At 45.0% G+C, this 27,683-nt stretch overlaps 1 protein-coding gene and 1 pseudogene across 12 annotated transcripts in view; both read left to right on the top strand.

Moving 5' to 3' along the window:
• AGPAT4 (1-acylglycerol-3-phosphate O-acyltransferase 4) overlaps positions 1-27,683 on the top strand; it is a 1,427,829-nt gene that overhangs the window by 1,255,420 nt on the left and 144,726 nt on the right. For 11 of the 12 annotated variants that reach the window (XR_004038703.3, XR_009558681.1, XR_009558682.1 and 8 more), the window contains one exon: positions 4,392-4,509. Coding sequence is in view for 8 of the 12 variants with exons in the window: in XM_030852990.3 (XP_030708850.1) it covers positions 4,392-4,509 (118 nt within the window). In the remaining 4 variants the exon portion in view is untranslated. Of the gene's footprint in view, positions 1-4,391; positions 4,510-10,123; positions 10,313-27,683 lie in introns of those variants that run through there. The other variant, XM_030852994.2, reaches the window with a different exon arrangement.
• LOC115851579 (U2 spliceosomal RNA) lies at positions 25,917-26,013 on the top strand (annotated as a pseudogene).

Genomic DNA, 27,683 nt, shown 5'->3' with positions numbered 1-27,683 from the left:
CTACAATCGCTAAATTAAATGATCTACTCCAAGCTCCTGACAGAGAGCACAGCCTCCTAATATAATAGACATGGTCACTGTTACTTCTTTTTTTTTAAATTAATTTATTTATCGGAGTATCATTGCTTTTCCCTGTTGTGTTAGCTGCTGCTGTACGATGAAGTGAATCAGCTGTATGTGTACTTATGTCCCCTCCCTCTGCAGCTGCTCACTGCAAACCTATTACAGCTTTGTAGCCGTCACGGCACGATGCTTAGACACAGCTCTGTGTTCTTCATGGAATCAATGGGAAAACCAGCCAGAGGACAAGAGAGCTGGTCCCATGAGCATGTGAGGAGCGGGATGCCATGCCATTTAATTTATTGATTTACTTTTAAAAAAGTTAAACTACAGTTGATTTACAATATTGTGTTAGTTTCAGGTGTACAGCAAAGTGATTCGGTTATACATATGCATACATTTATGTGTGTGCATATCTATAGATTCTTTTGCAGATTCTTTTCCATTATAGGTATTATAAGATATTGAATATAGTTCCCTGTGCTATACAGTAAATCCTCGTTGTTTATCTGTCTATATATAGTAGGTGTATCTGTTCATCCCAAACTCCTAATTTATCCCTCTCCCCCTACCCCACCCTTTCCCCTTTGGTAACCATAAGTTTATTTTCTATGTCTGTGAGTCTATTTTTTTCATAAATAAATTTATTTGTATTACTAAACATATTTATTTTGTACTCTGCATCTGATCATTCCAATCTCCACAACCTTTGCTGGTCAAGTTCTGCAGTTTTGCATTTCTGCCACTTTCACTCATGGTAGCTTGTTTTCGCCTGTATTTGGTGACTTTTTTTATTGTGATCCCAGACTTCTTGGAATTTTATTTGTGTGATTTTTTTTTTTCTTTTTGAGGTTTGTCTTTTTAAAGTGCATTACTCTACAGAAAATATTTTTGCTTCAGCCAGGTTCTTGGGTATACTGCCAATCCAGGAGTATTTCAAATTAACTTTTTGGCGTGAGTCCATTTTTAACCTAATCAAGTGGTATGAATTCTTTTCACAAACGCTGTGCATAAGGCTTAGTGGTTGGGAATTCTTAGAGGAACTTTGTCTCTCCGACCTGCTCCACCATAGGACGAAGGCTGAGACCAGCACATAAGTTTTTTTCATCAATTCTTTATCAATTCTCTCTTCTGGGAGAATTTTTCCACCTTCCACCCTGCTCTGGCCCAGGTCCCATCTCTGCTTGTAAAGACCAGGCCTTGGGCAGCCTGGGACTAGGAAAATAGCCCCATAGCAAACACCAGATTCCTCCCTCCCTGTACCAGTAAGATTTTCTCTTTCTTATCCTAACCTTCAGGGATTTTCCTGACATTTCCATCAGATAAACCGTTAAGCAAAAACTTTTCTTGCATGTTTCATCCAGCATTTTTAGGTATATAGACCTCGGAGAAATTGCACTTAGCATGCAGTGCGCCATATTGCTGAAAAGTGGCATCTTCAAATTAGTCTTTGATAAGTAACATTATATATTTCTCTGATCTGTATGCCTCCAGTAAGCAATTTTAAACCACTGCTACAGAATTACAAGCTCCTGAACCTTAAAAAGAGAAGCTGGAGACATAGGATCGGGAAGGGTATTTGCTATGTTCACTTGGGGTTAGGACCACACGTGATCTGAGCTGATTGGAAGACGCGTACTTGAGACACAAAGCTACTTACTAAATCTTGTGTCGGTTCTCATTCATCACAGCTTTATCACTGGGCTCTGGGCCATGAGTGGTCTTTACATTGTCCCAGAGCCAAAGGAAGTTTTCCGTGACCTGTGGTTGCTTCTTAGTGTTAAACTGATTCTGCTTTGTTCTAACAAAGTATTTACAAATCACATGACGTCCTCTGAGTTACAAAGGAAGTTTCCTTTGTGAACGGGAGAGCTGATTAACAGAAAGAAATTGGTTTCACCTCAATGACCACCATCAGGGATGCACCCCACATGCCCTTGCTGGTTCACGGGGTCCTGTTCCAGACGATTGTCAGGCTGCTGCCTTCATGGGATGTGTCATTTGTTCACTGACTCAGCTAAAATGTACCGAGTGCCTGCTAGGTACCATGCACTGTGCCAGACACTGGAGAGAAGAAGAAGACACAAACGTGATCTTGGCCTTGGATGGATTCACTTTCTATTGGAAATAACAGAAAAATAAATACTAATTACCATAAAAACCATTAAATGCTGCAAACGAGGTGTAAACACAGTTATTTACCTCCTAATACTTCATTCTTAAAGAGTGAAAACTTAAACATTTCAAAAATATTTAGAATCTAATGATGAAATGATAAAAATTGGATTCGTATCTGGGATGAAGGATCCACTCACCAGATTCCACATCTGATCTAGGTCCCTCTCTGCACTGTGGTATCTGAGGATGATTGCTCTACTTACTGACACAGTCGTTTCTTTTTGGCTGTGTTGGGTCTTCGTTGCTGCACGCGGGCTTTCTCTAGTTGCAGCGAACGGGGGCTACTCTTCGTTGCGGTGCGTGTGCCCCTCGCTGCGGGGGCTTCTCTTGTTGCGGAGCACGGGCTCTAGGTGCGTGGGCTTCAGTAGTTGCAGCGCGTGGCCTCAGTAGTTGTGCCACCTGGGCTTAGTTGCTCTGCGGCATGTGGGATCTTCCCGGACCAGGGACTGAGCCCATGTCCCCTGCATTGGCAGGCGGATTCTCAACCACGGAAGCCCTGACACAGTCATTTCTGAGCACAGCCATCCCAGCACCACTTGCTTTCACTCTCACCATCTAGAAAACCTGCTAAGAGACCATGGTGCTGGTGGAGACCCCGTGTGTGAGCATCTCTGGTTTGGGTTTCCATCCTTCAGGTTTTCCAGATTTTTGATTTGATCGGCCCTGGTGCTGTTATACACGAGGGGAGCAGCCTGAAACCTGGCGCTTGGCGTTTTTACTACTCAGAGGCCTCCTTTGTAGAATAAGTTTGACAGCTGCCTGATTTCACTAGGTTACTTTGATGGGCCACTGAAATGATGGAGATCAAAGTGTACAAAACAATGTGTTACAACTTTGTAAAGTGTCATCAATGTTATTATTAGAGTAATATCAGAGTATTAGAGCATTTCATGTCATTTGATTTCTTCACTAATTTATATTTTAAGTCATTTTTAGTACTTTCTTAATCTAAAAATAGCTCTGGGAATGTTTTAAGAGTCATTACAAATTAATAAAATGCCCCGCACGTTCGTATTAATTTTAAAGCATAGAAGAAAATAATTTAATACCATAGAGGCCAAGAAGGAAGGGTTCTGTTTGGATTAACATTTTGAAATATACGTCTAGACCACAGAGTTCTTGTACTAAATCCCAAAATGTACCAATTCTTTTTCTGCATGTGTCATTCAACACTGAAGTAAGTGAAGAGATTGTAGTGTCTGAACAATTAGACAGGCACAGAATACCTTCGTCGGCTCCTTTGAAATCCCTCCTCCTTTTCGTGGTATATGAGTCAGGGGTGATTCGTTCCTCTGGCTTGAATAATGTTAGCAAACGTTTCTGAGAGCTTGCTGTAGGTCTGGAGGTCATTCTGTTATCAGGTAATGTGTGTCAGATACTCGTCCTGAACCTTCAAAGAAATTAACCCACCTGATCCTTGATACCACAATGCACTAGGCATTTTGATTTCCATCTGAGATGGGAACTTTCAGAGAGTTAAGGAATGTTCCCAAAGCCACGCACCCAGGTGGAGCTGGGATTGGAACCCAGGCGGCTCTGGCTCCATAGCCCAATCTCGACCTCTAGCTGTTCCCCATTCCTGCTGCCACTCCTCTGTCATATCAGCTTCACCTCCCTGTTCCTGCCCCGTCCTGCCTGTGACCACGTTCCTGTCCAGGTGCAGGAATGAAAGATAATAAGATGTTGAAGGAAGTTTAAAAACAAAGATTTTGGAGTCACACGGACTCTGCTGCCTATCAGCTGTGGGCAATTGTTTGACATGTCTAGTCCTCGATGTAAAATAAAAACTAGTACACTCACCTGATGAAGCGTCTAGCAAGAAGGTTTTAAGAGTATGTGTCACCTTGCCTGCATGTTAAGCACCCACTAGATGTTATGTGTTACAATTATTCAAGACCATAAAAAAGAGGAACTCAAACTGCGAAACTGCAGTCTTGTCTTAGCTCGTAGGCACAGGCCAGATGCTGAAACCATGTTGGTGCTTGGCCCTGCATGGCCGGAGCCGTCCGCCACTTGTCGAGTGAGTTTACTGTTGAGCTTCTTGCCTGAAGGCACTTCCGTCTCTAAGAACTTCCTGTGCAGTGTTTCAAGGGACCCACGTGGAGCCCACTGTGAAGATCTGACTTTCAGCTCCTTCTGTCTCATTCACCCAGGCCTACCGAGTTGATGAGAAGACGGCAGAGCGGGCTCGGTGGGAGCGCGCCTCCAAAGAAACGATCAAGAAGACTTCTAAACCCTGTCCCCGTTGCCACGTGCCGGTGGAAAAACATGGTGAGTCTGGGCTGGGCACGAAGTGAGGGCGTCTCAGGGCGTCGGCTGCGTGGCTGGGACAGTCAGGGGCTCTACGAGGGCTTGCTAGCTGGGGAGTTCAGCGCTGGGACTTTGGCGCCATCTGGCCAGAGTTTGAGTCTCAGCTCTCTCACGTCAAGCTTCTTAGCCTCCTAAGCTGCAAGTCCTCTTCTGTAAAATAGAGCTGATAACAGAAGCTGCCCCGCAGCAATAGAACCATATGACATGGTGGGTGGCAAATGCCTCCCGGTGCGTGACAGAGGAAGCACTCGAGAAACGCTGACTGCCCTTATTATTATTTATTATTAACACTACTGAACACTTTGCACCTGATTTTTAAAAACAAGTGCTAGGGAGACGTTCCAGTCCAGTATTTCCCCCAGAGCGCCCTCCACACTACTCTGGTGTCTAGAGATACTCAGCGGGGAAAGGCAGGTACCACCACGTCACATACATCTGACTCTCGCTTCCCACTGTATCCCCTCTTGGAGAATAACAGCAAGGAAAACAACTGACTTGTACTGAGCACTTACTGAATGCTGGTTCTAAGTCCCCTTCGAGGATCAGATCATTTAATCCTCACAGACACCACATAAGGAAGCTACTATTATCCCCATTCGTAACATACATTCAAGCCGTTCAGAATGCCTTTTGTAAAGAAATCTGTTTAACTTGGTGTAACCAGTTGGTTCGCAATTTTTTGGCCATGAAACTCTCTCTTTCACGTCAGTGATTCCTGTCCCTTTGAACACGGGACACGCTCCGGGCTCTGGTTTCACCATCCCTGTGGCAGGAGAGTTAGTGCCTTATGTTGGGGTGACGCTTGGCTCCGTCATTAAACTAGCCTTTCCATGAGTGTGTCTCTGAATGGGACTTTTGCCTTCTACCAGCTTCTCTCTAAATTTCAAGCATGGGAGGGGATAACTTGGGGACACCTCTGGATGGATGAAACGACATTCACCGTAGTCAGGGGCTCCCAGGAGCCCACGTGTATCTGCTGCTTTGCACAGCTTTACGGGCTTAGAAACACCACTGTCCGTATTCAGATGGTTCTCCCTGGGGATAGTCTACACCCAGGGCAGCGTCTCCCTTCCCTTATACGTGTGGTCACGTCCATGCATCCTCACACCCTGGGAGCCACCACAGCTGTGGGGAGACCTGAGAGAGCTCCTACCAGAAGGAGCCCCTCCCGGCTCCCGGCTCCTTGCCTCCTGCCATGTGGCCCCATGTAACCGCTGGAGGCCACTGAGAGGGAGCCCAGCTGGGCTCTGGGGACACGACCATGCTCGTGGCTGTGGTTTTTCCTCCCCCCGTTGACCTCCCCCTGCTCTGATGCCTGCTCTGTGTGATCATGTGGTCTGGGGGCCATCGCTGTGTAGCCCTCCGGGCTCTGTAGTGTTGCTGGAAGTCAAACTCTAGTCTATATTCAGAGCATTCCTCTGGCCTGCCCCCTTCCCAGGGGCCCTGCTACCTCGCGGGAGCCGGCGGGGCACCCATGCCATCCACCTTAAAGCCGTCCCAGCCCAGCACCCAGACTTCTTTCTAAATGTGGAACACGTCAGTACGTGCGCGGTAGGGTCAGCAGCGTTAGCTCGGCAGAGAAATAAACGAAGCACAGGTACTGTTTTTCCCACGTTCTCTTCACTGGGCCTTCACTAGCCGCCCTTATTATTACATATTATTAACACTATTAAATACTTTGCATCTGATTAAAAAAAAAAAAAGAAGATGGTAGGGAAACTTCCCGGTCCAATATTTCCCCAGAGTACTCTGATATCTAGAGATACTCACTGGTTTGTCGGGGCTGAGAGCTGGCCTGCTGTGCGTGAAACCCAGCCCTCGGCCCCAGGGTGGGCCCTGAGGCTCTCTTTCCTCAGAAGAGTACCCGATAAATAAATATTTGTTGAATTTAAAAGGAGCTAGGAAAGGAGATAGACACATAAATAGATAACCTTATAAAATATGACAGAGAAAACAAGCTAGTAAAGGAAGACCTTGTGGTTAAGAGACGGCTTCCTGGTGGAGATGATGCCTGAGCCGAGAATAAGGGTCAGGGTTACGAGCCAGGCAAGGACGTGGCAGAGAAGCCTTCCCGGCAGCCAGCAGGTGCAAAGGCAGGTAGAGCATCAGCGCCGGTGTGTGCGAGAAGCCCAGCTGTTTGGAGTTCCTGGAAAAGGTTGAGGAGCATCTGCTCAAGCGGTGGGTGGCAGGAATGTAGGGCCCGGAATGACATGCAGGGCTTGGACCTGATTCTGTAAGACAGGGAACTGCTCCGGGCTGTGAGGCCAGAAAACGACGTGCTCAGGCCTGCCTTGAGTCAGACCACACCTGCAGCCCCAGAAGGTAGAATGGAAGGGGTCAGGTGATTCCTGACTATAGACATGTTTCCTAATCTGGTTCTTTCTTTGAAATATTGTGATGTACTCTACGTGGAAAGCTCTGATTTTTCACCTATAGATTTTTGGTTTTAGTGTCTACAGCTGATTTTAATTTTTAACAAAACGTGCGTTCACTTTACAATAACCAGGATAGCATGTTAAAGGTGGATCCCCATTGGACACGCAATTCTGTCTCTTGGAATTTTGATTCCTTGCAAAAGGTCCAGGTACATGTGTTCCAGAGTATTCTCAGAATCATTAAATCATGAAAAATTGGAGCATATGCAGGTGTTCTTTAATGGGTAGAGGGACAGGCAATCTTTAAAGAATGAGGCAGAGCTAAATATATTAAAAAACAAAAAAATGCACAGAATATATTGTTGAGGGAAAATGCTTCTTCACGATTCTGTGTAGCGTATGATCATGAAGGACTAAAGGGAAGGTTTGTGTTTTCTCAAAATTTTGTTTGAATCAATTTGAGATGAATGACCCATACTGAGAAAGTGTCAGACAGTAACAACACATCTAGGAGTCTGGGATTAGGCAGGACTGGATTTCGTTTCAGGGAAACCTGATTCTCCCACTGGCTTAGAGGTCACACCTATAGATTTTTAACCTATGAACTGAAAAGCTGAAACTTTCAGCTTATTAATGATAGTCTCTACTGTTTTAAAGGATATCACTACGACCAGAACAAACTTAGGCTCCATTAGCAAGAAAAGCTAGTCTCATTATCTAGCTCTGTACCTAAATTCATAGCCTGTTTCCTATTCAACTGAATCCCAGAAAAGTAGTTCTCGCTTCAGCAAAGCTGTCATGATAATGAGAATTATTTCCATTTTAAACGCAGGCTGAACTTGGCACTCCCTCCTACAACGCCCTTTAATCCCCGGAAGTTCTTCCTTTACTTCCACCTCAAACAGATGAGATTCAGGATTCATTTTCTCTGCAGTAAGCGTCTGTTGCCCGTTAAATTTGCCTTCAGGTCATTCAAGAGCTTCTGATCGCTCATTAAATCTAAGGGCAGAGTGGCCAGTCCATGGTGTGTTGGCTGTGCACCGTTGGGGCTTTTCATGGTTTGAGCATCAGTCAGGAGACGGAATCCTCTAAGAGGGAAGCTAGACTTTCTCCATGCAAATATCCACACATGAGCACGGCGTGGTCAGCAGCTTCTTGCTCGAGTTTACGTTTAAGCCGGCAAGGCTTTTAGAATTGGAGTCCCTGACTCTTCTCCAAATTATGGGGTCTAGCATATTCCTTCCATGTTACACACCAGGAAGAAAAGAAAGTTAACAACATGAATATCCTCTCTCTTGCTATTTCCTTTCTTCTTATTCCACTGTGCCATTGTGAGTCTAGTTTCTATAATAAAATCTTACTTGTTAAAGCTAGTATTCCAGATCCGTTAAGATTTTGGTATAATAGGCAAACATTCTCAACCTTTCATTCAGTCTCACTTAATAGTCCGTTGAATTTGAATACATTGCTTAAGCATTCTTTATGATATTCCAGAGAAATTTAAGTGATTATACAGTATTACATTATTTATATATTATTGACATCCTAAGTGCACAATGAATAAATATGTGTTGAAAATTACACAATCCTGTAATTGTGTAATGCTAATTGGGAAATAGTAAGAGAAAAGTATCACACGTTTTTCCCTTTATTTTCCACATATTTGAATTTTTAAATGATCTTTAAAGCAAACCAAAAAGAAGTAGAAAACTATGGGATTTTAAATGCCCTTAAGTTGGTCTAAAACAAATGCCTTTAGTTACATAATCATAAATATTTTATATTAGTGCAAGCTCTCATGCCAAGCTTCTAATATAAAAATGAGACAACACTGGGCTTCCTTGGTGGTGCAGTGGTTGAGAGCCCGCCTGCCGTTGCAGGGGACACGGGTTCGTGCCCAGGTCCGGGAAGATCCCACATGCCGCAGAGCGGCTGGGCCCGTGAGCCATGGCCGCTGAGCCTGCGCGTCTGGAGACTGTGCTCCGCAACGGGAGAGGCCACAACAGTGAGAGGCCCGCATACCACAAAAAAAAAAAAAAAAGACAGCACTGAAGCAATTCTTTGGAAAATTTGGCAAGAAAAAATGGCTTAACAAGACAACTGGTAAAATTGAACAATGGAGCACATTCAGTGCTACATGGAATTCAAGGAAAGACATTGCTTTTGATGGGTGATCTGGGAAAGTCACTCACAAACGGTTCTCTACATATAACTTCATACAAATAACTTTCTCTTGACTTTGCGGCAGACTTGGTGTCTGATCCCCAGAAGCAAGTAGGGAAAGTATTTAACAAATGGGGGAGGTGGGGAATCCCAAAATAAGGGACTTTTCATCTCATACTGGAAAGGCCCTGTTCCATGAAAGAAAGAACATTGGAATCACACACATCTTGGTTAAACCTCCGGCTTCACACTTAAAAGCCTTGAGACCTTGAGAAAATTCTACAACCAGTTAACACCCTCATCTCACAAGGTGCTGTTGAGGAATAAATGACATAACAGATGTAGAGCACCTAGTATTATTCATTAGTTTCTCGCTATCCTCATCTTAAATAAAATTTTGAATAGCATGAAGGAACCTATTCACTATTAAATGCTTTTGGAACAGCTGTCCCAACTCCTGTCTTATGAATTTTTTCAAGCCAAGTAACACTGAAGAAATGATAAAAATTACTCATAGTATATATTGATGTTATTATGTATTAAATTGTTAAATATATTATTGTATACTTAAAATATTAAATTTACTGTATATTTAAATAAGGAATCGACCCCGTCTGTGAAACACAAAGCGTTTGTCTTTAAATCCCATCTTAAGAGAAGTCAGTAAACTCAGATTTACAAGTAAAATTTGCCCTTGATGGACGTGTCATGCTTCGATCTCACTCATTTCTTTTTTTTTTTAAATTTTTATTGGAGTATAGTTGATTTACAATGTTGTGTTAGTTTCAGGTGTACAGCAAAGTGAATCAGATATATATCTCCATTCCTTTTCAGATTTTTTTCCCATATAGGTTATTCTCTCATTTCTTAACGAATGTCAGAACTTTAGAACTTCCCAGTGGGCTTTCTGGTTTGTTTTCCTCAGTTCAGATTCTGCTCTTGGCTTGCAATAATTCTGTTAGGCAGCATTTCTGGAACAGAAGGTTGGTGCGGGAGTGTTTCCCGGGTGCTTATTTGTGGCCTCTGTCTGCCCACAGGAGGGTGCATGCACATGAAGTGCCCGCAGCCCCAGTGCCAGCTCGAGTGGTGCTGGAACTGCGGCTTGGAGTGGAACCGCGCCTGCATGGGGGACCACTGGTTCGACGTGTAGCTGGAGCAGTGGCCACGCAGGCTCACTCAGCCGCCATCCCGCTGGGAAACATACAGAGTGTCCTAGTGTCATCTGCTACTTCTCCTTTCTCTAAACACACACACACACACACACACACACACTTCAAGTTCTTTCCAAAATCACAAAAACAGTTATAAGAGAAGCTCCCAGGATCCCTTTCATTGTGCCCCTGGGAAACAGCCAAGCTAATGGTGAGACCATCAGGACGTATTCACAGGCCTCGGCGATACGCGGACACCAGGGCACGGATGGCAGCGCAATTCGCCTTTTGTACGGGTTGTCATTCTTGAGTGAATTCAAGTCAGGCTGGAAAAATACACAGAGATTTCTCAGGTTCAATTACCTGCCTTTTACCTTCAGCAAACAATGGGAAGAAGCCTTTGGTGAGGTGGGAACTAGTTTTGAGGAACTATTGTCACTGGTTCTCTCTAAGACTGACTGCAATCGATTCTGAGAACGACATTCACAGCTTAAAAAGCGATGCCCTTATTTAAATTTTCAGAAAGCATCTATTCCCAAAGAACACAGGCAATAGTCAAAACCATGTGTTTATCCCCAAGAATTCTATTTTTATGTATTGCATTAATGAAATATCAACTCTGCACGAATCAGCTTGTCAACTAACTGAGAAATTATGAAACTTAATCTGAACATTGAGTGTTCAAACGTATAGGGAAGAAATCAAAACTTAGTGTACTTTCACTTCATTTAATTATACGCAACGTTAGAAAGATATTGTTTTTCTGAAAATATTACTCAATCCAGAATCTGATTTTAAACATTCATTTTGAGCTTGGAGAATAAGCTCATACATCTGGCTTCACTGTCAATGTAATGAATAAGGTGCCTCTAGAGGGGACACTTTTAGAAATGATTTCATAATGATTCTCAGTGTTAACAAACATGCAGGTTATTAAAGCAGAATCTGTAAAGAAGGAGCGTTTCCAGATCATCAAAATGAAATTTTATGCACTTTCTGTCCACCTGGACCATGTTAACTACATTTTTTTGTATCAAAATATTTTATTCTGGACCCCTTTCGGATCTGATTCAGGTTAAAGTTGTCAAAGCAACAGAGTGCAAAGGGAGACTGCAACAACAACAAAAAATGTGCCTGAAAGGATAAGGGGGTCATTGGGGACGAATCGCGGTGCTACGGGACCAAAATCCATTATAAGTGTAATTAACATGGCTCGGGACAGCCCACTCGGGGCTCTGCCCCCCCAACGGGTTATTCAGAGTTCTTTTCTCTAGGACGTAAACTCACACGAGAATACTTCCTCACGTTAACATGGCTTGAACTGGATTGGTGATCAAGTTTTCGTCCTTTTTTTATTTTTGAGGCATTCACAATACATCAAAAAGAGCTGTGTTGACACTGAATGCGGCAAACCCCATCCTCCACAGCACAGCGTGTGATGGAAAAGTCAAACCACTGTCTTTGTTCTCGTCCGCCTTCTCAGGAAGATCGTGACCATCACTGAGGGTGTAATGACTCTCACTAGAGCACAGGGTTTCTTTTGGATTTAGAGACCCTGGAAATTATGAACTCTGTAGCAGGCCTTGTCTTTGTAGACGTAGGACCAGAAATCCTTGCTGGAGGGAGAGAGGGAAGGACCCCAGCAGACTCCCCCAGGACATCTGTCCCTCTGTCCCTAACCATCCATCCAGGGACAGTCCCCCCTCTCCGTCTTCCTCAGAGGTCCTGCAGCTGGGAAATGATAGGGGGGAGGCAGCCTCGTCAGTGGGAACGGCCTCACATGGCTTCACTCTGTCGGAAAATCCAACCTCCCCAGCACGGCCCAGAGGCTGCCACCTCCTGTCAGGGAGCCTATGGATGGTACAGAGATAGTGGAGAGCCAGTCTCCCAAGTAAGAAAGAGGCAGGTCACCAGGCTGGAGCCCCACATCCCCATGGCTGGCATCAGGGCTCAGCCTGGAACGCACGCGGGGCCTGCCTGCGAGTTACCAACAGTTCCAGCAGGTAGCAGCTCCGTACGCGGAGCCGGCAGGACAGTCAGGTGGTTCCCTCTGTAGGGGGGCACCCAGCATCTTATACCCGCCACAGCTTTGCGGTTTAATGACTTTGCTATTACTGCCCCCTCCCGATCTGCATGGTTTGTTGGGTGTGCCAGGCAGACAAGGTTTGCTCCCACTCCTGCAGGCAGTAGACGTCCTAGGTCCCTGCTACTTCCCTGCTGGTACCTTCTTTTTCTTTTCAGAATAGAATACTGATTCTTAAAACAAGTTAAAGAACAAGCAGCCGCTGTAAATGAGTGTGAATCACAAACCACTATAAATGAACATGTCTGAGCATTGAACGGTGCAACAAACTGTGAATCTAGCAAAAGAACAGAAATAAAGTCTTTGCAGAAGAATCTTTACTTTTCTCTGAACTGTGTAAATAAATCCGTGGCAACTATGTCTAAGGTTGTGCTCAAATTGTCAGTAAAAGTATCCAAAGAGTTTCTGAGTCCATCTTTGAAGACATGTTATCAATAAATGCTGAAGGTGTGGGAGGGAAGCCCAGGGCGTGTCCCTCGTGGCCCGAAAGGGTTACCTGGTGAGGCCGTGGCCATCGTGTCTCTATTCTGAGCTCCAGATGAACCCTGGCTGTTTTAAAACTAGGTAGTTTCTCCAGTGCTATCAAAATTTAAAAGGGCTCTACAAGGGGGAGGTGGGGAGAGGAGGGAAGGATTGGGAGTTTGGGGTCAGCAGATGCAAACTAGTATATACAGGATGGATAAACAACAAGGTCCTACTGTAGAGCACAGGGAACTATATTCAATATCCTGTGATAAACCATAATGGAAAAGAATATATATGTGTAACTGAGTCATTTTGCTGTACAGCAGAAATTAACACAACCATTGTAAGTCAACTATATTTCAGTAAAATTTTTAAAAATTTTTGACAGGGCTCTGAAAAGCAAACCATCACTTAAAAATCTAACAGTTACTTTCCTGCCTTCTCAGCATAACTTTTCTAATAACTGTTTAAAACAGAAGTTTGTGTTGGGAAAGACCGCGGGACTTTCTGCCATGTCACTGCAGAAACGTTGGGTGACTTTGCATTGCTCTCAGCGTGGGTGTGTTGACTCTGCGCTTCTTTGGCTCTGTGTTGGTGGCTGTGCATTGTTCACTTTACAAGGAGTCCGTGTCTCCATGATGTGGATGGAACATTCTTGGAGGGCTCCTCTACATATCTGGGGCAAGCAGCACACCCCGAGGGCCCCTGGTGCCAAACATCACAGGAAGTGCTCTGAGGAAACACCACGTTTCTAGAAACGAAGACAGAGAAAGCAGTTGAGTGAGCGACTCCACTGCCCCCCTGGGTGTGAACCCTGGGGACAGTAACAGCAGCCACCTCGTGGGGCTGGTATGAGGACTACATGGATTGATTCACATAAAGCCCTTAAGACAGTGCCTTGCACCCGGGAGACATTCAGGAAGTGTTCCTTATTATTAATAGATGAACTAGTCAGTGGAGACCCCCGAACAAACTAACGAAAAGCACAGAACGAATGCAAACTAATTGCAGGCGCCGGGAAGGTGTGTGTGTCCCTTCACGGGGTTAGTGATTTCGTGGAAGAGGCGGGTGACGGACTCGCAGTGGATTTCAGTGTGTTGGATCAGCTTCTCCACGGTCCCAGAAATTCTCCTACAAAGGCAAGTTGCCAGCTGTGTTTGAAAGGCTTGAAGGGACAAGATCCAGCTGTTATGCCGACTCTCCAGGGGGACAGTAAAGAGCTGACACTGTGAGTAGAGACGAGTAAGTGCAGGTGTGGCTACCGACTCAAAAGGAGCAACCGGAGCGGGGAAGCTAACATCACTGGCGCACGCGTCCCACCCCCCGTTACCCTCGCCAGGCCACTTCTGACACCACGGAGAGTATCTATGTCAGTTTTGAAAAGAAAACCCTATTTCAAAACAACACTGGGCCTGTCTTCAGATTACCCACTGTGAATAAACTGTCCAACCACAAATATTTCAGAACTTTCACTGCAGTTTGAATAATCATGCAAAACAAGGCAGGGAGTATTTTCTGGGAAGATCCGTTTGGCGCTCACGTTGGTGACACTGTCTCAGTGGGACCTCGGTGTTCCCTGATCTCACCCTCTGATACGTAGGCCGAGAGAATCAACTTTGTCACTGTGTCGAGAGGTGTCCGGACCCAAGAAGATGGACTCACACTAATCTAGCTCATAAGAGAATGAGGTATGGAAGCTACAGGGTCAATTTACAATTTATATTTGCAAGGAGAAGCACACCTCCTGATTTCTCCTGAGATTTTCCATCTGCCCGGAATCTTTTCTTTACAGCCCCATCTTCCCCCTTTGCCTGGCCACCCTTAGGTCTCCGTTTAATCCACTTCTCCAGGAACCCTTCTCCAGCCACCCTAGTCTGCATTAGGGTCCCTTCCTCTGTGTTCCCAGAGCTGCACTACTTCCTGAGTCATAGTTGTCTGGTGTTTTTTCCCCAACACCAACAAGGTCCTCCCGACACCACTGGGTATCCTACGAGTCAATTCCGTCTGATGCTACCTACCCAGAGTACATGTCAGAATCCACAGGTTGAGGGCTCAGCCCCTCAAGACCACCCCCGACTCAGACACCAGCCACAGGTCCCAGGTTGCCACCTATACTTCTGACCGACGGGCTATAAATCGGGGGTTTCTATGACCCAACCCCTCAAGTTCAATATTACCCTGGAATGGCTCACAGAACTCAGGAAAGTGCTTTATTCACTGTTACCAGTTTGTTATAAAGAGTTCAGATTCAAGGACAGCCAATGAAGAGCTGCATGGGGCAGGCGTGGGATGGGGAGGGGTGTGCCGAGCGTCCATGCCCTCTGCGGGTGCCTCACCCTCCCCGTACCTCAACGTGTTCGCCAGCTGGGAAGCTGTCTGAACGCAATTGCTTAGGGTTTTTTAATGGAATTTGCCTTAAGTAGACACGATTGGTTAGATCGTTGGCCATTAGTAATTCACCTAACCTCCTGCCCCTCCCCCTCTCCCTTCCTTCGATGTCAGGGCTTAGGGCTAAAATTTCCAACCCTCTAATTGTGCCTTGACTTTCCTGACAGGCAGCCCCCATCCTGAAGCTACCTAAGGTCCGACCACAGTCATCTCATTAGCATACACATCACTCCAGGGATTCCAAAGGTTTTAGGAACCATGGGCCAGGAATCAAATATTTATTTTTTATATTTATTCATATTTATTATAATTCATTCATATATATATTTCATAATAGCATTTAACGTGTGAAACTTTAATCACTTATTTACTTATCTCTACCCCCCAGGAGCAGATAAGGAGAATATAACTATAGTACTCGCCTTTGTATCCACAATACCTAGTGCCGGGCCTGCCACATTCCAGGCTCCATAACTAGGGAATTGCATTTTGGAGTTCTGAGCAAATCTACTTGAAAATCAAACCACAGTGAAAAGCTAACTTGTGGAGCCTAGACTCAGAGCTAAGCGACTCAGCTGTATGACCAGTGTCCCCTGGGCAGACGATCACTTTCCATTCCAAAGGCACGTATGACGCAGGACGGAAATCCCTGGTCTCAGATCAGGTATCCTTAGCTGGGAGTCCCTGAGAATTGCACTCAAAGGGTTCTCCCCTTGAACCCTCCTCCCCTGCAGTGCCCGGGTGACCTCACCTGTACATTGGCTGTTCTTGAAAAACCTCTCCAACTGTACTAGCAAAGACAAACTCTGCAGTTTTTCCTTTCTATAGATAATTTGTCTTATCCATGATTCTTGGCTTCTTAATTCCAAACTCAGAGTGACTTCAATGGCATTTTTGTGAGATGCTATTAAGCATCAAATCTCCTCTCAGTATTTTTTCCCCTGGAAAGTGTTCCTTGTGTTTTTATTACAAAGTAATTATTTCACTATCACATTCCAGAAAGTAAAAAAGGCAAAAAGGAAAAATTAAAACCACCGTTTAGAAATAATTATCTCGCATCTTACTAATTTCTACTTAAAAACATAAGATGAGCATCTTCCCATGCCAATAGATTTCTAAAATGACAACTTGTCAGGACTTCATTATGATCAACTGTATGCTAATTAAGTTAATAAGTATTTCTTTGAAATTTCCCAGTTTAATTCAAAAGTGTTTTTCACGTAGTCATTAAACAGTTTGGGTATGAAAACTACTGAGCATCATGAAAAAATGTTTATAATGTAATGGGGAGTAAAAAGGAGCTTACCAAAATGGTACGTATGCTGTAATTGCAATTATTTTTTAAAAATTAAGTCTAAGAAAAAGTGATTGAAGAACCTATATTAAAATGCATTTTGCTATGGTGACAAAATTATACGTGAACTTTCACTTGTCTCTACTTTGCACGTTTCTTGGCAGTGTGAAAATATCACTTTATAATGAAAAACAGTTTTTAATCTCTCGTGACAGTTTAAGCTGCCCAGATTGAACGCAACCAAGAAATGAAGATTTTCCAATCAATAATTCAGTCCTTGCATTACCTGAACTTTACACAAATGATAACGAACCATTTAAAAACACTCTACTGCTTCTTTCAAAGGAGTTTTGCCAAATGGATTTGGACAGGGTGCAGTGGGAGAAAAATGAGTTGGGTGGAAGCTCTGGGAAGACGGGACTCAGTCTCCAGCCCCCCATGAATACGACCCTTCTGAGTTTCTCGTGAGCATCTTCTCTGCCTCTTGTGGGGATGACCAACCTTCCCACGGAGCCCAGCACTGAGGGGGCTGCTGCACACGGACTGGCAGTTCAGAAACTGAGGCCATCCTGGGCGAAGAACGATGAGTTGGGCTCCCTGCCGTGGGCCACACTTTGGGGAGCCTGGCCCCAGGAACGGGCCTCCAGCAGGCGCAGCAGCCTTGGCTACTGTCGCCGCCTGACACCCCTACCCCCACCTGAAATTTCTCCTGAGCCTCCCTCAAGCCGGACCGACCGCTACTGATGCCTCCCAAGGAGTTTGTCCCACTAAGAAGAGGATGGGCTGATACCATAGGAAGCCCTTGACTCTCACCAGGGACCCATCACGTGGTATTTGAAAATCTTTGAATTCTGAAGTACCTCTCTGCAGTAGCAGCTGGCTTTATGTTCAGGGCCATTTGTCATGGAGACGTTCCAATTTCATGAGTTCACACGAGCTCTGCGCATCAGCCGTGGTTGAGTCACCGCTGTCGCCAGCCTGCTTGCCTGAAATATAGTTGATGTACAACGTTGTGTTAGTTTCAGGTGTACAGAGAAGTGAATTAGTTATACACACACACACACACACACACACACACATTCTTTTTCAGATTCTTTTCCACTGTAGGTTATTACAAAATACTGAGTTTAGTTCCCTGTGTTATATGGTAAGTCCTTGTTGTTTGTCTATTTTATATATAGTAGTGTGTAGCTATCAATCCCAAACGCCTAATTTATCCCCCCTGACCCCTTTGGTAAGTATAAGTTTGTTTTCTACGTCTTCAACAAACAATTACTGAGCACTGAATATGATGGGTGTCAGGGCTACAGAAATAAAGACAAATTTCCTCTGCTCAAGACTGACAGGGAATTCCCTGGGGGTTCATGGTTAGGAGTCGGTGCTGTCACTGCCGAGGGCCCGGGTTCAGTCCCTGGTCAGGGAACTAAGATCCGAAACAAGCTGCGGTGCAGCCGAAAAGAACCCAAAAGACTGACAAACCCATCAGAGGAGACAGATATGCAACCGCAATGCAGTTTGGTCAGCACCCTAACAGAAGCTGTGCTAGGTCCAGGCTTGGCGAGGGGAAGGATAGGGGAAACTTCCCAGGGGCAGGTTGAAAGCATGAGTGAGAGCGGGTGGACGGCCAGCATTAGGCCCAGAGGCTGTGAGCCGGCGGCCACAGAGAGCACAGGGACCTTCCTGCGTGGGTCCTGAATTGGGAGAAATTAAGGGAAATGAGGCCGGAGAAGCAGATCCAGACGTGGCCCTGCTAGAAAGCCTCAACTCCGCGTCGTGCATGAAGGGAAAACTTTGAGGGCATTTGAGAAGGAAGGTCCACTATCAAATCTGCATTTATGAAAGATCATTCTGTAAGGAATGGCTGAAGGGGAGTGGGACTGGAGAAAGGGGGTCATTTCAAAGGCTTTCCGCAGAGTGGACGCGAGGGGAGCTGAGGGCCAGAGTGAAGGCAACGTGCTGACCAGGACAAGAAAGACTTCAGTACATACGTACTTAGGCCCTGAAGTCTCCGCCTCAGTGGACCCAGGAGCAGAAATATGACATGAGTGACAAACGAATGAAATCTAAATCAGGTCTGTAGTTCACTTCGTAGTATTGTACCAAATGTTCATGCCTCCGTTGGGATAATTGTGCCGTGGTTATGTAAGCTGCTAAAATTAGGGAAAGCTGGGCAAATATAAAGGGATGCTGTCTACATCTTTGCCACTTTTCTGTAAACCTAAAATTATTCCCCCCCAAAAAAGTATGGGATTTGGTAATCAGTTAAATGTGACAAGTGAGACAGAGAGAGCTCTCGCGTAAACCCAAGGCTGTCCTGAGTGGCTGTGAGGCTGGTGTCCCTTCAACCAGGAGACAGGACACAGGATCAGGGCCACGTCTGCATGTGGCCTTGGTGGCAGCAAAGGAGTGGCTCCTGTGCACCTTTCTGCCTCTGACACACTGTGGAAAGGCCAGTCCAATCTCAGGAGAGACCTCCTAGACTGTTTTATGTGGCTCTCTGTGCTACTGAGAAGTCATTTTTAATAAATAGACTCTTCAGAATGATAATTTTAGATGACACCTTAAGATGGTAAAGAAATGACTAAGAGATGCCATGTCATGTTAACCTGTCTGTAAAAGATGAGATGTGCATCTCTAATTGTTACACAGTATTTTAGATTAAACTTTCTCCTTCCAAATAAGTGATCTGAGCAGAAGCGAAAATGTGATTTAAGTGATAAGGGAGGTGCCGTGGCTGAAGGCCAGGCCGTGAGCTTTGGTTCCCATCGGGTCAATTCAGAGGAAAGAGTAAGAAAAAGCAAACAAGCAGCCCCCAGGGAGTCATGTTTACAGCACATGAGGAAGAAAGGTAGGAGGTCGGGCAGGGGAGATCGGAAGATGGATGAGAGCTTCTCACCTGGTTTTTCAAGCAAAGTCAACCCAGATTGTCCAACGTGGAAAAATATGCCAAAAAATACGGTCTTGACCTCTCCGCAGTGACTGTAATTCCTCAACATTAGAGGCAAATTTGGGAACTAATATATCTTCTGAAGGAGTATTTATATATAAATTTAGCAGTCCATTCAGTTTCACTGCATTTTCTTTTTCTTCTGTCAACTTTACATGAAATGAAAGTTGCTACTTAACAAGAAAAGAGCCTGTCTAGTATGACTCACTTTTTATACAATGAAATCATATGTATTTACATCCACATCTGCTGATCCTTCCATCTGTATGTTTCCCAGAGGTTGATGGCTGGAAAGAGGCTTAAACCAAAAGCAGTGCTGGCATTTGTGGGTAGTGAGATTTGGGGTGATTCTTCTCTTCTTTTCTGTGCTTTTCTATAGTAGTTGAATGTTTTATAACAAGAAGGCATCATATTCATAGAGAAAACAAAAGTTGTTACTTAAAGGGAGAAGCCCACCAGGAATCTAAGACCAGAGACCAGACTAGCTAGTGCATATGTACTGGGGGTTCTCACTGGGGTTCTTGTGGAGAGCGTACTGGGGGTTCTTACTGGGATGCTTGTGCCCCACGTGGGCATCACACATCCGTGCTGTGATGCCCATGTGGGGAGACCCTAACGGTACAGAGGTCGACCATGTTCAAGGTTCTGTTAAAATTGAACCTCCATCTGTTGGCTTGAATATGTCCAAATTGGTCTGATTTGTGAGTTAACCGTGACCCAGACAGAGGTGTGGAGGGTCTCCGTGCAGACCAGATAATGGCACCGAGGGTTTCCTGGCCTCTGCTTTGACTGGACAATTCTGTGTAGACTTTCAGGCCACAAAACCTCCTCCAACTGCTGAATTTCCTTTCCAGGCTGCCTTGCTACATCTCTGCATTAATACTCACCAGTTGTACTTATCATGTGTGCATGAGCTAAACTATCTGCCTATGGTCCAGAGAACTGAATCCCTACATACATATTCCAACTTAGATGTGAGCATTTTAAATCAAGAACTATAAAGACCATTTTAACAATGTATTAAGAGAACTGCCCACTACAACCAAGCAAGTTTTAATCCCATTAATTTAATGATAAATTAGTATTGAGAAATCTATAAGTTTAGCATTTCACACTATAGCAAAATTCATAACATAAAATAATCTCCTTTGATGGCAAAAGACATTTGATAAATGTTCATTATTAATGAACAACACTTAACTAGAAATTGAAGGATGCTTTCTAAACTTGATAGAGAACATGACTCATGGGTGGGACGTACAGGCATATGCTCATGAAGATTAACCCTTATAAAAAGAAGAAACATTTTAGTGACAACTATTGGTTATTCACCCAGCATCTACGCTCCCTCTTTTTCCCGAGAGACCTTGATTTTGTTAGGTTATCCACTCCCCCTTTCAGCCACATGCCTCAGGGGAAGGTGACCAACCACACCCCAGAGAAATAAAAACATTTATCCAGACAAAACCTCGTACAGGAATGTTCAGAGCAACTTTATCCATAAGAGCAAAAGGAAGGAACTTTTGCTCTTATGTCCATCAGCTGTTGAATAGATAAACTAAAATGTGGTCTGTCCACAGAATGGAAGGTTATTTGTTCATTAAAAGGAATGAAATACTGCGACATATTACAACATGGATGAAGCTTGAGAACATCACGCCAAAGGAAATAAGTCAGACACAAAAGACCACATATTGTGTGATTCCTTTTATATGAAATGTCCAGAAGGGGCAAATCCACAGAGATGGAAAACAGAGCTGGGGTGGGGGAGGGAATGGGGAACCATTGCTAACGGGCACAGTGTTTCTTCATGGGGTGATGGAAATGTTGTAAAGTTGATTTGGGTGACGGATGCCGTAACTCTATGAATATACTGAAGCTGTTGAATCATACACCTGAATGGGTGAATTGCATGATATGTGAATTATATCTCAATAAACTGTTACCAAAAAAGAATAAATGGAGGATGGAAAAGTAGACAGAGCAAATATGACCTTGTTCTCTTGAGGGACTTGGTGGCAGGGGGACAGATAAGGGTCAAGGTGAGGTGTTTGTTTTAAGATGGGATTGTGACCTCAGGTGTTTGTTTTAAGATGGGATTGTGACCTCAGGAGCCAGCACATAGGGAGAAGTGGAAAATAGAGAGTTATGAGTGAAGGTTCTAGAAGAGAGAAGACACGATTCACACAGGACTCCTAGAGCAAGAAGTCTGGCCAGGAGGCCTCTAACGCCTGTCCTTTGTGCTGTTCATAGAGCCTCCTTCTAAGAAAAGCAGTGTAGTGTGCCTTTGAACCCATCCTGCTGCCCAAGCCAGGGCAGACCCAGGCAGAGACCGTGCCTGAGCTACGCCTGCCCAAGGGACAGTCCATGTGAGCAGGTGGCCCGCGGATACCCTGGGAGAGACCCCAGGGAAGCCGGAGAGCAGAGAGGCTGCTGGATGCTGATATATCGTTTAATGTTCTATAGTTTGGGAAGCGGGCAGCTCCTCTCCCCCTCCCCCAACCTTCCTCCACACCCAGGAGGGAGGAGGGAAAGCACAGAAGGGCTTTGGACCCCGGTTTGGTTCAGTTCCACAGAACAGTCATGGTGGGTAGTAAACACTAAACAGCTCTTCACACAAGGAAGAACAATTAGCAGATCGATTAATTGCATTTTATATCCATTTCTGGTCTCAGGGATAAGTATTCAAATGCGATCTTTTCCTTTCAATCAAACATAGAAATTTCAAGTGAGCCTGGTTTCCTGCTACAAATTAAAGCAATTTTCACCTTTTCAGTGTTCAACCGTTACCTTTAAAAATATTTCCTGATTTAACAATACAAATTCAAAAGAAATAGAAATCTTGCGTCTCCTAACTTTCTCCGCTAAGCCGTTGGTGTTCAGGGTAAAAACTGGGGACACCCACATGGCTGAAGTGAGAACAACATGTCTTTACCCATGAGGAACTCGAAAAATGTAGTTTGGCTTTAATTAACTGTGATTGAGAAGAAAACACACGATCTAGATATATCGTTTAATGTTCTATAGTTTGGGTGTCTGGAGTTCTTTAATAAGGCAACATGGTTACTCTGCCTACACATGTGCAAATGAACGGAGGGATGCAAATAGCAAAACTTCTTCCCCAAGTGCAGGAAAAAAACACTTGATTCGGAACTTTAAGATCAAGTGTTTAAAGGTACCTTTAATGAGTTGGAAAAACAATGAGTTCATAAACAATTGAGTTAATAACTTATTTCTAGTCCAACAACCTTACTTATTTAAACTCCCTGGAAGAAAGAAGGGGTTCCTACCAGAGACTAGTGGCAGAAGTGTTTGGAGAGAGGAGAGATTAGCAGAGAAGAAACAAACCAGAAGGGCCTCCAGGGTGTCCAGGGTGACGTTAGGTGCCTAAAGAAAGGAGGTGAGGGGATGGAGAGAAGGCAAAGAGGGGGCCACTGGAAACAGAGCAGTCATCTCCGCACCCCCAAAGTCCGGGTTCCTGTGTCTAAGTGTCCAGTTTAATCCTCACATCTATCATATACATACCACTTTTTTTTTAAAGGCTTTTTTAAATTAACTTTTATTGGAGTACAGTAGCTTTTATTTTTTTAATATTTATTTATTTAGTTTTGGCAGCGTCGGGTCTTAGTTGCGGGACACAGGCTCTTCATTGCGGAGCGCAGGCTTCTCTCTAGTTGTGGCTTGTGGGCTCCAGAGCTCACGGGCTCAGTAGTTGTGGCATGAGGGCTTAGTTGCCCCGCGGCCTGTGGGATCTTAGTTCCCCGACCAGGGATCGAACCTGTGTCCCCTGCATTGGCAGGCGGATTCTTAACCACTGCGCCACCAGGGAAGTCCCTACATACCACTTTTATTACTCCCGCTTTATAGAAGAGGAGAAACGATCACAGAAATAAGTAATTTACCCCAGGCCATCCTATGTGGAAGCCATTTGGATCGGGGGGGGGGGGCAGACCTTGGTGACCAAATAGACATGAGTGACAAGGATGACCCCTGGGTGAAAGGCACAGACATCACTGACAGAGTCCATACGGATGAGGAAGCCAAAAACAGCACCTCAGCCACTAGAGAACGTGAACCACACTCCTCAGTGAATCCAGCCCGTCTCCTTCTAACACTCCCACACGCTGTAGGCTCCAGGCAAACGGTCCCCGTCAAAACTCAGCCAGGCTTTTTTCTTCCCTGTCTCTGAAATGTCCCAGCACGTCACACCTCTCTTGTGTGTGTGTCTTGTAACGTGACTCACCACCTCCCACACTAGGTTGTGAGCACACTGAAGACAAGAGCTTAGAGTCAACAATCCTAACTACCACCCCGCCACCCCCCATGGCCTAGAACCTTCCCTGGTACACAACAGGTGCTTACTGTCTCATGAGTGAGCAAGTGAATGCATCAATTGGATTCAGTGCTCTTATCTGCCTGCTGTGTATCTACACGATGTAGTAAAAATGAATGGGAAGTTACGTTTTGAAAAAAAAAATTGTAATGGAGATCAAACCATTTCTATGATTGAAGTGTCAATCCCATTTAAATAAAAAAGTTCTTTGCTATGATTCATTGAGCCTTCTTCCTAGTTGCAATCTGAGAACTCTGTACCCGCATCGGAGTGGGGTGGGGGGCAGCGATGGAGGAGGGGGAAAGGGGCTCACGCCCCAGGTGGGCCAGTCCCCTGCTGTGAAGCCGGACCTCAGGCCCTCAGCCAAGTCCCAGTGAGGATGGGGCGGAGGGAAGGGGATAAAATGAGACACATACATGCCGTGTTCAGCACACTGTCTGCCCGCAGTAAGTGCCAAACAAATGGTTCCTGTTTGTACCAGCAGCAGTTGTGACTGGTCTTGGCCGACTCTTAATTTAGGCAGGTCAGTTACCTCCTTCGTGGGTTTTCCTCTGTAAAATGCGGACAGTGATACACTGTCACATCTTCCTCACTGTATTATGAAAATACAGCTAGACTTCGTGAATATTCAAGACAGTTGTGAAAAGAAGTGTGTTCCATGGTCTGAAAACAAATGAGAAGCACGGCAGCCCCGGATCAGTAATTTCTGGAATCACGAGATCACAGGGAGAAAAGCTCTGGTGCCCGTTCTGCTCCTTGGTCACCACGCATGGATCTGTTCACAAGCCGAGGCCACCACCTCTGCAGATTTATCCTGGAGACACCTCCGGTGCCTGCCCAGCCGGTGCTTCACGTGGGACAAGCGGACTCCGCTGAGATCGGATGAACTGGCTCACAGGCCAGACAGGAGCAGCTCTCTAAAGCCACTTCCCAGCTCGCAAGTTGACTATGTTTAATATTCACACAGACTCCTTGTTGGCACAGCGGTCCTGTGACCTGAAACTCCTTTTCTCTTCGCTGACACAGGGTTTCTCAGCCTCAGCGCTGCTGACCTTTGGGGCTGGATAATTCCCAGTTGTGGGGCTGGCCTGAGCACGGCAGGATGCTCAGCAGGGTCCCTGGCCTCTGCCCACCGAGATGCCCGCAGCCCCCGACCCTGTGGTAACAACCCCAAATGTCTCCAGACATTGCCAGTGTCCCGGAGACCAAACCACTCCCCACTGAGGACCGCTGGCCCGCCGCGTCCCTGCAGTATTGTGTGTTGAGGTGATGTCATTTCACCGACACATCTTCCTTTCAAATTCCCCGTGTGTCCACACAGGAGAGGTTTTTGCCGAGATCCACGGCTACAGACTGTTTTCCTGTCTGGCTGACATCACCTTGTTGACAGCGGTGTGATTCCTGTGCGAAGATGTGCTCTGGAGTGACCATTTCTGGAGAAAGTACCAGGGTATTCTGGGAGTGAATTTGAACGGCTCTTAGCCGCAGGAGAGATGGCAAATATACACTTAAGGCAATTCAGGAAAAGCTTGCCCCGCACCATCCCATCCACTGCCTGCGGATGAATAGGGGCTGTACTGTCTGGTAACCCGTCAAGAAGGCTCGAATTCACCTAAAACTGAAGCTCAGTTTCTCCAAAACAAAACAACCAAATCTGGGTTTCTGCTTTCCCACCCAAGCTTTTCGATTCTCAACCCCGTCACAGCTCATCTGGGAAGTTTCTAATTGCTATTAAGGTTTTCTGCAAACGAGAAGACAGTGTATATTACTTGTGTAATTAAAAGCATCCTGTCAGATACTTCAGAATTTTTACAGCAAATCACGATTCCAGGTACGAAATGATGTCTCAGGCACAAAAGCCAGCCACATGACCGTTTTCCTACATTGTTTTCCCGGTGCCAACTGGATTGCAGTTTCCAGTATTTAAACTTGCATCACATTTTACATCCTTGGCAAATACCTACAGAATTTAATTTCCTGTTGTCAGTGCCCCTTCTTAAAGAGCTGTGTCTCCCATTCCATTTGAAATGTTGATATAAAACCTCAGTTAGCTGGGGTGAGCGAGGGTTCTTCTTTGGACATAAGTCCAAACTTGGCTCCCAAGCTTCTCCTGGTGGGTCATCAGCAGATGATTAGTACAATGGAGTTCTACCGTGTGTGCTTTTTTTTTTTCTTTTTCGGCCTTTTGGCTAAGATCAAGTGTAGTATCTGTTCTTATCAATTTAAATACCATGTGTGCTTTTAACTGACACCAAATTGACTCTTTACACTTGGCTAAGAAGCATGAAAAGACAAGACAAAAGGATACACAGTGCAGACAGTTACATCTGCCCCTGCGCTCAGAAGGTGTGGGTGTGTAGGAGAGCAGCGGTGAATCTGACCCTCCTTCTCTTCTTATTTCCGGCCTCCACATGAGTGTGATTATACTGTATTATTTTTAAACAGCACAGCCCAAATAACACAAATCAGCTACTTCAGCTGGTCCTCAGCCTGAGAAACAGTCATTTGTTTTAGCCCTGGAAGAAAAACTGATTTTATTGGACTTATTGAGAAGTCCATTGGTCTCCAGAATGGCCATCCCCTCGTAAGGAAACTCTAAGGGTTACATCAGTGACTCAGTCCCCTTTGCCATATTCTCTGGACTGGAGATTGAACCAGGTGTAAGCAGTGATGCCTCGGTCGCTCCCCTATTTCCAGTTGGACAATGTCACCTTCTAAGGGCCCCTTAGAAGGGGCCCTGCCAGTTTCTTGCTGGACAAACGCACTTTCGCCCCATCCCCCTTCTGACTTGGGCATCTCTGACCTGTTCCTTTTGACTTCTTCTCCCTCCGGAATCCATGAAAGGAGAAATATCCTTTACATGCACTACATTTTGTATTGTCTCTAATGTATCAACTTGTTCAATAGCCAACCACGTGGGTAAAGTTCTGTCCGCCCACCCTCCTCCTCTTATACACCATCTCTCTGTTCCCTTCTCACTTTTCCTTCTTCTTTACTTCCGTAATTCAGCTTTGCTTCAGCCCACTGTCTAGCTGGCACTTTGCAGGAGCCTCGGATGCAAAGGAGAGCACTTTGCAGCCCAGAGCCCAGGAACACAAGCCCAAGGGTAGCAGACGAAGATGCACAAATCCACAGAAGGCCAAGGTCAAAGGTAAACATTCTAGAATTCTCCACCTTGAAAAAGACAATTGCTCACAACTGAATGAGTGCTGGCATAACACTGGCCACCATATAAACCTTTCAAGGGCATTCACAGACACCAGGTTTGCTATAATTCGGACTTGACGTAAAATTAGTACAGCGGCATAGCCTTTGCTTTCAAACATGAGGTAGGTTTTTCCAGCAGAAGGTATCCTGGGAATTTGCAAGACACAAATAAATGTTAAAAGAAAATCCCTTGATTAGAAATATAGGAAATATCTTTCTGAAAAAAATAGTATGTTCATACCTGTCACCTGCTAGGAGTTAATAAATGTGTCTTGAATGAATGGGTAAACTTACTTGGGTAAATGAGTACATTTTTCCCTGAATAGGAAAATAAATTCCTGTATATCTTAAGTCTTATCCTGCATTCTAACTGCACAGAGATCACAGAACAAGGAAATGTATCTTCACTTTGAGGAAGGAGGCATTGAGACCTTCCCTGGTTCTTTCGTTCTTTTCTTAAAACGCATAATCTAAACATACCTTTTTTTAAAAAAATAATAAATTTATTTATTTATTTTTTGGCTGCGTTGGGTCTTCGTTGCTGCACGCGGGCTTTCTCTAGTTGTGGCAAGCGGGGGCTACTCTTCGTTGCGGTGCGTGGGCTTCTCATTGCTGTGGCTTCTCGTTGCGGATCATGGGCTCTAGGCGTGCAGGCTTCAGTGGTTGTGGCGTGTGGGCTCAGTAGTTGTGGCTTGCAGGCTCTAGAGCGCAGGCTCAGTAGTTGTGGCG

Source organism: Globicephala melas, chromosome 14 (genome assembly GCF_963455315.2).
Source record: "Globicephala melas chromosome 14, mGloMel1.2, whole genome shotgun sequence".
NCBI lineage: Eukaryota > Metazoa > Chordata > Mammalia > Artiodactyla > Delphinidae > Globicephala > Globicephala melas.
Note: the sequence above shows the minus strand (reverse complement) of the source record. Positions and strands in the feature narration are given on the sequence as shown.